This window comes from Mobula birostris, chromosome 1, assembly GCF_030028105.1.
Source record: "Mobula birostris isolate sMobBir1 chromosome 1, sMobBir1.hap1, whole genome shotgun sequence".
Taxonomy (NCBI): Eukaryota; Metazoa; Chordata; class Chondrichthyes; order Myliobatiformes; family Myliobatidae; genus Mobula; species Mobula birostris.
In genome coordinates this window covers 64,036,325-64,048,746 of record NC_092370.1, presented here as the reverse complement: position 1 = coordinate 64,048,746, position 12,422 = coordinate 64,036,325, and the positions used below count along the sequence as shown (strand labels likewise).

Below are 12,422 nucleotides of genomic sequence, written 5' to 3'. Positions count from 1 at the left end.
GGCCTTACCTTGCCTGAAGAGATGAAGCATGAGAAACATGAGGAAGATGTGCTGAAAGACAATTCAAGACATTGTTACGTTTTCCTTTGGTTCTCTTTGTTGGCAACATACAGTACTTCTTTACATGCTTACACTTCCTTATGTTTTAATATATATCATTCCAAATCTTTTCCACAAGAAGATAAGAAGTGCTGTTATTGACATTTTTTGGTGCAAATAGGAAAGTATTTTTTAGCTTTAGCATTAAAAAGAAACACCTTATTCTAGAATGTAATAAATCTTTTCTTTGCAATAAATAGATTTTACAAATCCTGACCTTTTCTCTAGATAAACCTATTTCATGTAGTCATTGTTTGCCTTTATAAATGCTTATATCCACCTTCTTTATCGGAATGTGAATTTCTTTATACACGTGAATCAGAGTCCACTCCACCCTTTAATTCGATCACAATTTATCTGACTATAACCTAAAGTGTCAAGAAATGTAGAGGAAGCTTGTTGCAAAGCAGAACAGCAGAGGTGATTTAGCAGTAAATAATATTTTACTGTTAAACTGCAAAATAACAAACCACAAGTGGTACGCTCTTCCTCTGGGTCCATGGTTATGCCTTAGACAACAAAGACACAACTCAGGAAGGAAATGACTGGGGTGTGGTACTGACATTTCTCTAACTTAAAGTACAGTTGGTTTTCAAGGAGACACTGAATGACTGAATGGATGTAACAGATGTGATCTCGGGAAAGATGAGGAAGTCATCGAGGTAGATGAACACATATCTGTGTAGCAAGTCTCAGTAGTCTCGATTATGAAGGCTTGGAAAATGGACGAGACAGTTAGAAAGTCCTAATTTAGTCAGTTGGTGCTATGAACACTATTTTCCACTCATAGCCCTGCGGATGTGGATCAGGTGGTATGCGCTCTGTAGATCCAGTTTGGTGAAGATCTGGGCCCCGTGGAGTGTTTCAAACGCGCTATCTATCAAGGGGACAGAGTAGTTGTTCTTAATGGTGATTTTGCTGAGTCCAGGGTAGGCGATGCAGGGACGGAGACCCCCATCGTTCTTTTTGACAAAGGAGAATCCTGTTTTGGTTGGGCACAAGGATGGTCAAATGAAGCCAAGCTGTAGCACTTCAGTGATATAGTCATTCATGACTCAAGTATCAGGAGGAGAGAGGGAGAACAGATGAGTTCAGGCAGGGGTGATGCCCAGGAAGGGTGTGGTCTGTGAGGTGGCTTCCCTTTCACTGAAGGCAATGGTTGTTGTGCTGCTCCTGTGGAAGTTTGGTGAGGTTGAGTATTTCCTCTGTCTCCACAGACTTATGGGGTGAAGACAGCTGGGGTTTCAGACAGGTGGTCCAGGAGGTGGGTCCCCAACTCAGCAGTGAAATGAATGACCAGGCAAAGTGAGGGTCATGAGTGAAGAGCCAGAGTTAGACCAACATAAGGGGAGTGTTGGCTGAGTTGATCAGGAGGAATTAATGCTCAGGTGCACAGGCTGTGTGCACACTCTCACCATCCCAGACCTCAAAGGCCAGGATGCAGAAGGGATAAGAGACAGGTTTGGTAGGGAGTCCAAGCTGCATGCAGAGTCCAGTCCAGATAGTTGCCTGTTGTGCTGAAATCCACCAGAGCCTCCTATGTGCGACAGCTGTAGGGGTGTGGAGGAGGAGGGAGAAAGAGTGAGGCTAAGTTACCTGAGTAAGAGGTGGGGGGTAGAAGGCCTCCCATCTCAACCTGGTGGTGCCTTTTTCCCAGACGCAGTGGGCACTTTATGGGTGGTTGATTGGTGGATCTGCAGTAAGTGCACAATTTGTTTCTCCACAGGCACTCACGCTCTTGGGGGCTTAAGGGAGCTCTCCCTACCTATGTAGGTTCTGGGGGCTTTGAAGATGAGGGGCCTGGAACATTAAATGGTTCTGGGAATTGAACTGGGGTTCTGGCTGAGGCTCATTCCATAAGACGCTTGCCAATTCAGAAGGCCAGATTGCTTGGACTTTCGAGGTCGGTGGGCATCGCCCAGGTAGACAGCTCATCGTTCAGCTGTTCCAAGAGGCTGTGATGCTGCTGGGCCAGCAGGAGCTTCTACATTCCAGCCACGAGGGTCTTGAATTCCACAGTGTAATCCAGCACTGAGTGTGAACCTTCATGCAGGTTAAGTATCCGACTCACTGAACCCCTTCCACCTTCCAGATGATCAAAAACCTGGTGCATCTCAGCAGTGAATTCCTCATATTTATTGCAAGTGGTGGTGTTACTCTCCCAGTTAGTGGTGGCCCAGGTCAGAGCTCACCAAGTCAAGAGGAGATGACAAAGGCAATCTTGGTTCAGTCCACAGAATACAGAGGTGGCTGGAGCTCAAAGTGTAAGACGTACTAGAATAGGAAGTTGTGGCGTCAGGTTGGGGATCCACTGAAGTGTTCGGGCACCGGAACCCGGGGCTCCAAGGGAGGAGGTTGACTGGGGTTGTTGTATCGTTGGTTGAGAGAGGAGAGCAGATGGTCAATGGTTTCTTGTTGTTTTGGGATTGTTTGTTTTGTTAATGGACTACTTCATTTAGTTGAGCTTACTCTGGTGGATCAATCATTGCTTCACCTATTCTGTCAGGAAATGTAGAGGAAGCTTGTCATAAAAGCAGAACAGCAGAGATGATTTAGTAGTAAACAATATTTTACTGATAAACTGCAAAATAACAAGCCAAGAGAGGCTACAAAATAAGAGAGAATAGATAATTAACACTACAAGTCAACAATTTAACTGAAGGCTAGGAGCAACTGATTGAGTCTGGCTGGTTCTATGGGTGAACAAAGGCAGTAGACAACGAGCTGCGTTTAAATAGGCTGCAGGCCATGAGTTGAAAATGAGTGGCAGATGAGTTGAGAGGAGACTGGGAGGTGCTTGCATGTGCACACGTGACACAAGACCCATATTCCTATTCATGCACATTAACCTTTAGTCTTTATCAAGTATCGCCATGTACATCAAGTATCTAAGTAGGCACTCATTGATGGAGCTCCAGAGACTCACATCCCTCAGAGGAATAAATTTTGCCATGCAATGTGAAAATACTTTCATAAAATGTTAATGCTGTATTTATTCAACAGCTAAAGACTATGCTTTGTCTCTATTCCCAATACAGAGTGGTAAAGGATTCCTATTATTCCCATTCCAATGTGCTTCTTGCCTGTTAAGACTTACTTTCTTTTAAGAGGGTTAATGATACTGTTATTTTTGAGACAACTTCCACCGAAGTTCAAGATGGTAGAAAAATGCAAGAACAGAATGGAGTTTTGAACTTTGTACTGGTTTTTGAACAGAGACCTGATGTACAGTGTACACAACCAGTAAAAGGAAGATAATAAAGTTAAACAAAATGGCATTTCATCCAGACACAAAGGAACATGATATATGTTCTGAGAAATTACATTTTCTAAGACCGTTCAACATAAAATTATTTTACTGTCAGCATTTTTTAATGACTCTGTACCTTGTGAATCTGTACTCTTTGGTGAATTACGTAAAGAATTCACGAATGATGCTTTTATTTCTTCAATAAGGCCCACCAAATGAGATCTTGGCTAAAGAAAGCAAAACTATTCAGTAAAGAGAAAAAAGAAAATCTAAATGAACTACTTATTACTCTACCAAAGACATTTGTCCACCCCTTCCCCAAAATGTCTGCAATCTAAAATTAAGTTGTTCTCTCTTCCCCAGTTCTGACAAAGAATTTTCAACCTGAAATGTTAACTCTTTCTCTTTCCGGAGATGCTGCCTTTCCCTTAAGTGTTTGCAATATTTTCTATTTCTATTTTAGATTTTCACCACCTGCAGGTTTTTGATCACAGTTAAAAGGACGTTTGCTATCTAGATCTGAACTTTTTCTTTTCACATCCTATCACTTCACTATTAAGATCATTTCAAACTTGTATATGTAATTCTCCCATTTAAAATGCAGTGTTTTGATATTATCATAATTGCTTCCTAATTAAAGTAACAGAGTTCCAAAGTAATGCTATCTATAACAGCACTTCCAACTTTGCGCTCATTAGAACTTGGAGAAATCTGTATTTTATCAGAGAAGCTTTTATATCATTTCCATTAAGTACCTAAACTGTGTCGTAAAATAGGCTCGTATTTGAAATAATCTGTCACAAGGTTAACAACTTTCAAAGATAAGCATTCGAAGAGGCGAAATACCAAACCTACAACAAAAGGATGTACAAAAGGATGGATGTTATACAAAAAATTTCAAAAGGATAGGGAAATGCTGTCAATTGTATGCTGAAATGTCAGCAGTAATAATAAAGAAGTTTGGGACAAACACAGAAATGCTGAATTTGCTGGCTTTGCTGCACTGCACACACCAAGGTATCCAAAGAGAACAGCACTGCTGAACTCCCTACCAGTGACTGAGGGAAATTTTCCACTGAACTGTACCAGAGCATTCACTGAATGGTGAGGAATGACTGAACGAGGTAGGGGCAAATATACTTCATAAGAAGGTTTAAATTTCTATCGATTTCATTAATATTTTATTGCTCGTCCAGTTATGGCATATTGTGATTACAGAATAATATGTTCACATTCAAGTAAAATGTTAGGTATCCTACAAGAAACTTACTACAGTAAAACATGTTATATTAAAAACTTCATCTTCTCTTCTAAACAACCAATTAAAACTTTACATTTATACGCAGAATTCCGCAGATGCTGAAAATTTTGAACAACACATACAAAATGCTGGAGAAAACGTATAAAATAACACTGCTGCAGTTTGTGATTAAATTTGCAAGAACTGGAGCATTTCATTTCCATAGATTTGTTCCTTCTATTGCAAATAGTTTCTTGACGCAAAGAACAATACCATAACATGGAGTTTTGCTTACATATTGCCAATTGCACAGGTAACCTGAAGACTTCACGCTGACATTATCCAGAAGGTCCCCATGGTTTTGGTAATGAATTGGTAGCCCCTTCACAAAACATTTTGGAGGATTCAGAGGATGCGCGTTATGTAACCACATGGTTATTGGAAGGGTGTAAATTTTGCCTGAACGTAAACATATTTACACATTGTTAAAAAAGCAAGTCACATTTGTAGATATAGATATATCTTGATAAGTACACTTTTATCTCTTTGTCACTATGTTGAAACTTACGTTCAATATATGTCTTCAATTTCTTCTTGCTTATTTAAAAATTATTCACTATATTGACCAAAACAGGAATTACACAATATAAGATATTCAAGACAATTGAATTCTTGAATTGTTAAGCTAGGGCAAAGATTGCCCAACAGTAGCACCCATATTAGGTAGGTAGGGGAAACTAGACAATGGCAAATTTAAAAGGATGATTGTTAGGAATAGGGAGGGTGGTAGAGTGCAGAGCTCGGAGGGTCTTGCAAGACTGTCCATCCTACGTTAGGGGGACTTGGTTGGGAAAGTGATCCATAGTACTGCTGAAAGGTGAACCAGTTACACAAGAGATACGCTGCTTTCAAATTTGTGGCAGCTTCAAAAATTATTTAATAACAGAATGCAAACCAAAATGCCATTTGAGTACAACTAGATGTCAATTAAATAAAAGCACACATGCAGGAGATGGTTTTAACTGCTGTATTCACGGGGAGGGGGAGGGGGAGGGGGAGGGGGAGGGGGAGGGGGAGGGGGAGGGGGAGGGGGAGGGGGAGGGGGAGGGGGAGGGGGAGGGGGAGGGGGAGGGGAGTATGTGTAGAAAACAATCCATATGCACAGCTAAGTAGGATCATTGCTCTAAAAGAAATATCTCTCTATATTATCCCATTTAGGGGTTAAAATACTCAACATATGATGGCAACAGTGAGGGATCATTTTAGGGTTATGTAATTATGGATAATATTAAATATTCAAATGAATCATGCTAGAAACCAGTCAAGAGGACCATCACTGTATGATCTAATGAGGCAATCTCTATGCCTCAGGACTGTTTTGAATGGACTAATCGACAGATGCCTCATCTGTCTCTGGCTATATGTGTTAGTAAATAGACAACATTGGTACATCAAGAATAGCCACCTCACAGCCCAATTAGAAGCCCTAGGTGAAAGCAGAGATGCGCTCCCTACTAAAATCTGCCTTCAAGCCTGGAGACCGAACAGCTCTCAGAGCAGCCATGAGAAACTTCATCTTAGGCATCAAGAGGGCAAAAACCCACCTACACTCAAAAAATTCAGGATTGCCCGTCCAATAATGCCCCCCAGCATATGTAGTACGGCATCAAGTGCAAGGAATAACAGTGTTGACTGTACCAGTGACACATCCCTCCCTGATGCTCCAAACAACTTTCATGCATGTTTTCAGGCATGCAACACAACGCCCGCCACAAAAGCTGCCCCTTTCACAGGTGGTCAGCCACTGTCTGTAACAGCAGCAGACATGAGAAGGACTCTGGAGTGAGTCAACCTTTGTAAGGCGGCCGGGCAGACAATATCACAGGCCGAGTACCCAGGGGGTGTGCACGTCAGCTCACTGATGTTTTCCCAGACACCTTCAACTCTTCACTCATCCAAGTTGCTACACTCACTTGCTTCAAATCAGCCACCATCATCCCTGTACCAAGGAACTCTACACCTTCAGAACCAAACATCTACCACCCAGTGGCACTGATACCAATCGTCATGAAGTGTGTTGAACAGCTGGTAATGGCACATATCAAAAACACCGCTCCTGCCGCACTGGAGACTCACCAATATGCCCAGCGGCAGAAGCACTCTGCGACAGATACTGTAGCATCTGCAAGTACCTGGCCCTGACAGACCTAGAAGACAAGGGCACTTCTGTCAGAATGCTGCTGTTTCTGGATTTCAGTTCAGCATTCAACACTGGTGTCCACAGACTCCTGTGGACAAACTCCATTTCCTGCTCCTTGGTCTAAATACACCACTGTGCAACTGGGTGTGGAATTCCCTAACCAACAGACCTCAGACAGTCACAACCGTTCCTCCCTTCCCATCGTCCTCAACATGGGTGCCCCCCCCCCCCCCCAGGACTGTCCTGAGCCCATTACTGTACACTGCACACACATAACTGCATGGCCAAACACTCGAGTAATCACATTGCCAAGTTCACCAATGGCACAACAGGGGTGGGGCTCATCACCAACAATGAGGAGAAGGCCTACGGAGAGGAGGTGGAAGAGCTCAAGGCCTGGTGCCAGGCAAATAACGTCTTCCTCAATGCCAACCAAATAATGGAGATGGTTATTGTCTTCAGGAGAAATCGTACCACTCACACCCTCTTTACACTGATGGCACAATTTAAGACCAATATTTATAGTTGACCATTCTGCATAATGTTCTGGAGAAAATTCCTACCATTTGAATTTAATAAAGTTGACGTTAAGTGAAGATGAAGAAAAGCATCTGTGAAAAGAATTCAAGCTTACTTTTTCAAACTTACAGTTTTTAAATTCTGTTTTGTAATCGCCTGTGCTTTTCCCGTTTTGTTGTGCCAGGAAAGGGTGTTTGGGCCTTGACATTCTGTTGAGTTCTGTTAGTTTTTTTGTGTGGGGTGGGGTTGTTTTTTGGGGGTCAATGTTCCTGTTCTGTTTCTTTGTGGGGGGGGGGGGGTTGATGATCTGAATGCCATTCTTTTTTGCACGGGGGGTGGATTTGGTGTTTCTCTCTGAAGGACTTTCATGTTCTTCCTTTGTTTCGTGGCTATCTGGAGAAGACAAATTTTGGAGTTGTATATGGATACATGCTTTGATAGCAAACAAACTTTTGAACCTTTGATTCTTGCTTGGACAACTTACTTTCCATCAAGGAAACAACTGGCTGAGCTATCAATTGGCTTTGCTTTACTGGTTTAATTGGCAGAAGTGTGCATATTAACAGCACATTATAGAGTATGCACATCAGTCTTTAAAACAACACCAGCCAGAAATGGCAGTCCGCAATGGCTTCCTCCAGGGATTGCATTCAAAAGACCTCATTAGTATCGCAAGGATCCTTGATAAATTTAAGCCTTGTCTGAATGAAATAGTACTGAGTTATGAGCACAGTACTGCTAAACACTTTGTACAGCCCAAAAAACTAACCAAGTAGAGTCCATTTCTCTCAGAATAGCTATTTGAGTATTCCATACTTCTCAAAATAACCAAAATGTCTTTTATAAGTGATTAAAACTTCAACTTTACCATTATATTATATATATACATACATACACACACACACATACAGAAAGGAGTCTGATGGTGAGGGGAAGAGGCTATTCCTGGGTTGCTGGGTGTGTGTCTTCGGGCTCCTGTGCCTCCTCCCTGCTGGTGGCAGTGGGAGGAGGGCATGTCCTGGGTGATAGGGGTCCTTGGTGATGGATGCCTTCCTTTTGGGGCATTGCTCCTTGAAGATGTCCTGGATGCTGGAGAGGTTACTGCCCATGATGGATCTGACTGAGTTTGCAAATTTCCGTGGTTTATTTCAATCCTGAGAAGTAGCCCCCACCCCATGCCTAGCAGTGATGTGGCCCGCTGGAGTGCTCTCCACGGTACTTCCGTAGAAATTTGTGAGCGTCTTTGGTAACATACCAAGCCTCCTCAAATTCCTAATGAAATAAAGCCATTGTGTGCCTTCTTTGCACCTAATGAAGTGAAGACTGTATTATGTGGGATTATGATTGTCACATGTACTGTATTGAGATGAAGTGAAGAGCTTCATTTTTGTTAATGACCTGGCTAGATCATTCCATGGATCGTTACACTGAGGTGGTAAAAAGGGATACAGAAAGCAGAATAGTTATGGAGACAGCGCAATACAGGCAGACAACAAGTGTGGGGGCCACGACAAATTAGACAGGGAGATCAGGAGCTCATCTTTCAGTGTATGAGAGGTTCATTTGGGAGTCGGGTAACAGTGGGACAGAAACTGTCCTTGAACTTGGTAGTCATGCTGTCAAGGATTTTCTATCTTCTGCCTGGTGGGATCAAGAAGAAGAGAGAATAACTGGGGTGGAATGGGTCCTTGATGATGTTGGCTTCTATCCTGAGTTAATGGAGGGGAGGCTAGCTTTTGTGATGGACTGGACCATATTCATCGCTCTCTGCGACCTCCTTAAAATTTCCGTCTTGCTTGCTCACCAGACAGGTCATGCCAAGCATAATTATACTGAGGGAGTAAAAAGGAACACAGAATGCAGAATAGAGTATGACAGTTTCACAGAAAGTGCAAGAGCCACAGTGAGGTAGACTGCAAGATCAAGAGTTCAATAGCTCCTTCTTTGATGGATAGGGATGATTTGATCTTGAGATAGCAGATATACAAAATGCTGGAGGAACTCAGCAGGTCAGGCCACATCTACAAAGAGGAATAAACCACAGGCCAAAGACATACCAGTTAGTAGGTTAATTGGTCATTGTAAACTGCTCTGTGATTAGATTGGTGTTAAATAGGTGGGTTGCTGGGCAGTGCATTTCATTGAACTGGAAGGGCTTGTTTCAGCTGTCTCTCTAAATAAATAAACAATCGATGTTTTGGGCTGAGACTCGTCATAACAGAATGAACTTGGGAGCAGGAAGATTAATGTTTATTGCAAAAATGGGTGGAGTGAGAAGCAACAGGAATTCAGGGATCCATAGACAAATTAGTGAGTCACGAAGAAAGAATTTAATATGTAAAAGAACAGAACTGTGTTGGAAAGGCAAATAAAAAATACTAGAGTATTGGAGTGATAAAGCCATTGATAAAGCAACTGGGATACTTGGATCTATCTGCAGAGGACAAAAACATTAAAGTTCTGCTGAACTTCATTGGCTAGACTGACACTAAAGAATTAGTCAGACACTGTGTCACACCTCAAGCTGGATTCCTTAGCAGGCAAGGTATAGGTAGAGGCAAAGTCAAAATACAAAAACCATTTTCAGAAGTTCAGAAGTTAGGGGCTCCTGCAAACAAAGGCAACACTTCACTTACAAAAGATGATTCCAAGACAGAGCAAAGAAACAAGGGGAGAAGAACTTCTGAGGGCTACAAACAAGGCACAGGTGATAACAACAAACTGATAATTAACCTAATAGGCAGGTGAGCAGGAAGAGGTTGGCCTTGCCCTCTCTGCCTCCCTCTGGTGGCCAGTTCAAGGTGTGACACACAGGAGAATTGGATTGACACTGGAGAATTAGTCAAACACTAACTGAGGGACAGATTCGGCCATCTGTAGAGGAGATTTATTAGAACAGTAACAGGAATGAGGGAACTTGGTTATAATCACCATAATTTTAAGGTCAAATTGGATAGATATATGGACAGGAAAGGAATGGAGGGTTATGGGCTGAGTGCAGGTCGGTGGAACTAGGTGAGAGTAAGAGTGCGGTATGCACTAGAAGGGCCGAGATGGCCTGTTTCCATGCTGTAGTTGTTATATATTTTTCTGTCTTTATTTCACTTTTTGCAATATGTTTAAAATATTAGAGTTGTTACATTCTGACTTCCCTCTGAGGAAATTCTTGAGCAAAACTGACAGCACAATCTGATTGATGAAATAGCAGTTGCCAGAAATACCCTTGGAATGAAGATCCAATATGGCCAACCTTCCCCTAGAACTCAAGCCCTCTAGCCAGGCAGCATCCTCTTAAATCACTCCAGAATGACAGTGTCTTTGCTATGACAGGTGGCCAAAACTATACATGATATTCGGTGTAGGCTGACAAATGACTTAAATAACTGCAACATAATGTCCCTAATCCTTAAGACCATAAGACAAAGGAGCAGAAGTAGGTCATTTGGCACATCGAGTCTGCTCTGCCATTTTATCATGGGTGATACATATCCCTCTCAACCCCATTTTCCTGCCTTCTCCCTGAAACCTTTCATGCTTTGACTCATCAAAAACCTATTAACCTCCATCTTAAATACATACAATGTCCTGGCCTCTACAGCCACCTGTGGCAATGAATTCTACTGATTCAACACCCTCTGACTAAAGCTATTCTTCCTCATCTCCGTTCCAAATGGATGTCCTTCTATTCTGAGGCTGTACTGCTAAACTGAATGGCCAAACAAAAAGCTAGCATGCTATAAGCTTTCTTCCCCACCTTATGCACTTCTGAGGCCACTTTTGTGAACGTACATCCAGGTCCCTCTGTTCCACAAGACTTACCAGTGCCCTGCCATTCACAATACAAGTCCTACCCTGTTCAACATGCATCACCTCTCACTTATCTATGAAATACAGAAATCAGAGGTGCAAAGGGACCTGGGATTCCTTATGAAGGATTCCCTAAAGGATAACTTGCAGGTTGAGTCAAAAGGCGGCAAATGCAATGTTAGCATTCATTTCTAGAGTGCTAGAGTATAACAGCAAGGATGTCATGCTGTGGATTTAAGGCATTAGTCTTGGAGTATTGTGAGCAGTTGGGCCCCTTATCTATTAAAAGTTGTGCTGACATTGGAGAGGATACAGAGGAGATTCACAAGAATGATTCCAGGAATGAAAGGGTTAACATGTGAGGAGCGCTTGATGGCTCTGGACTGTACTTGCTGGAGTTTAGAAGAATGAGGGGGGGATCTCACTGAAACCTATAGAAATGTTGAAAGGCCTATATAGAGTGGATGTGGAGAGGATTATTTCCTATAGTAGGTGAATCTAGAACCAGAGGGCACAGCATCAGAAAAGAAAGACGTCCCTTTAGAACAGAGATGAGGAGGAAGTTTTTTAGCCAGAGTGTGGTGAATCTGTGGAATGCACTACCAGCGATGGCTGTGGAGGCCAAGTCATTACGTATATTTAAAACTTATGTTGATAGGTTCTTGATTAGTCAGGGTGTCAAAGGTTACAAGGAGAGGGCAGGAGAATGGGGTTAAGAGGGATAATAAATCAGCCATGATGGAATGGCAGAGCAGATTTGAAAGGCTGAGTGACTTAATTCTGCTCCTATGTCTCATGACCTTATGGTCTTAAATCCATTGTCACCCCTCACCCCAATTACCTAAATGTTTAAGATCTCTTTATAGTTCATTGTAACCTGCTTTAGTTAGGATAAACGGGTGCTTCTCTGGTTTGCAATCAGAGGTGAATGGTGTGTCACAGAGGTCACCTTGCTGGCCCCACAAATGTCCATGTTATATGTATATTAATGAGTGTAACGTACCCAAGTTTGCTGATGACTTTAAACCGATTGGAACGGTAGCATAGCGGTTAGTGCAATGCATTTATGACTCAGGGCATCAATCCCGGAATTCTCTGTAAGGAATTTTTATGTACTCGCCTTGAAATATGTGGGTTTCCTCTGGGTAGTTTGGCTTCCTACCACAGTCCAAAATTATACCGGTCAATAGGTTAACTGATTATTGTAAAATGTCCTGTGATTAGGCTAGGGTTAAATCAGAGGGTTGGCAGCAGCACAACTCAAATGACCAGGAAGGGCTATTCTACACTGCATCTATAAATAAATA

General features: G+C 42.3%; 1 protein-coding gene across 9 annotated transcripts in view; it reads right to left on the bottom strand.

Moving 5' to 3' along the window:
• LOC140196607 (E3 ubiquitin-protein ligase RNF31) overlaps positions 1-12,422 on the bottom strand; it is an 82,408-nt gene that overhangs the window by 52,761 nt on the left and 17,225 nt on the right. For 7 of the 9 annotated variants that reach the window (XM_072256112.1, XM_072256122.1, XM_072256132.1 and 4 more), the window contains 3 exons: positions 4,885-5,048; positions 3,486-3,576; positions 9-51 (listed from right to left, as the gene is read on the bottom strand). The exons of 1 other annotated variant lie outside the window; for it this stretch is intronic. In XM_072256112.1, the coding sequence (XP_072112213.1) occupies positions 9-51; positions 3,486-3,576; positions 4,885-5,048 (298 nt within the window). Of the gene's footprint in view, positions 1-8; positions 52-3,485; positions 3,577-4,884; positions 5,049-7,437; positions 7,581-12,422 lie in introns of those variants that run through there. One more of the 9 variants, XM_072256104.1, reaches the window with a different exon arrangement.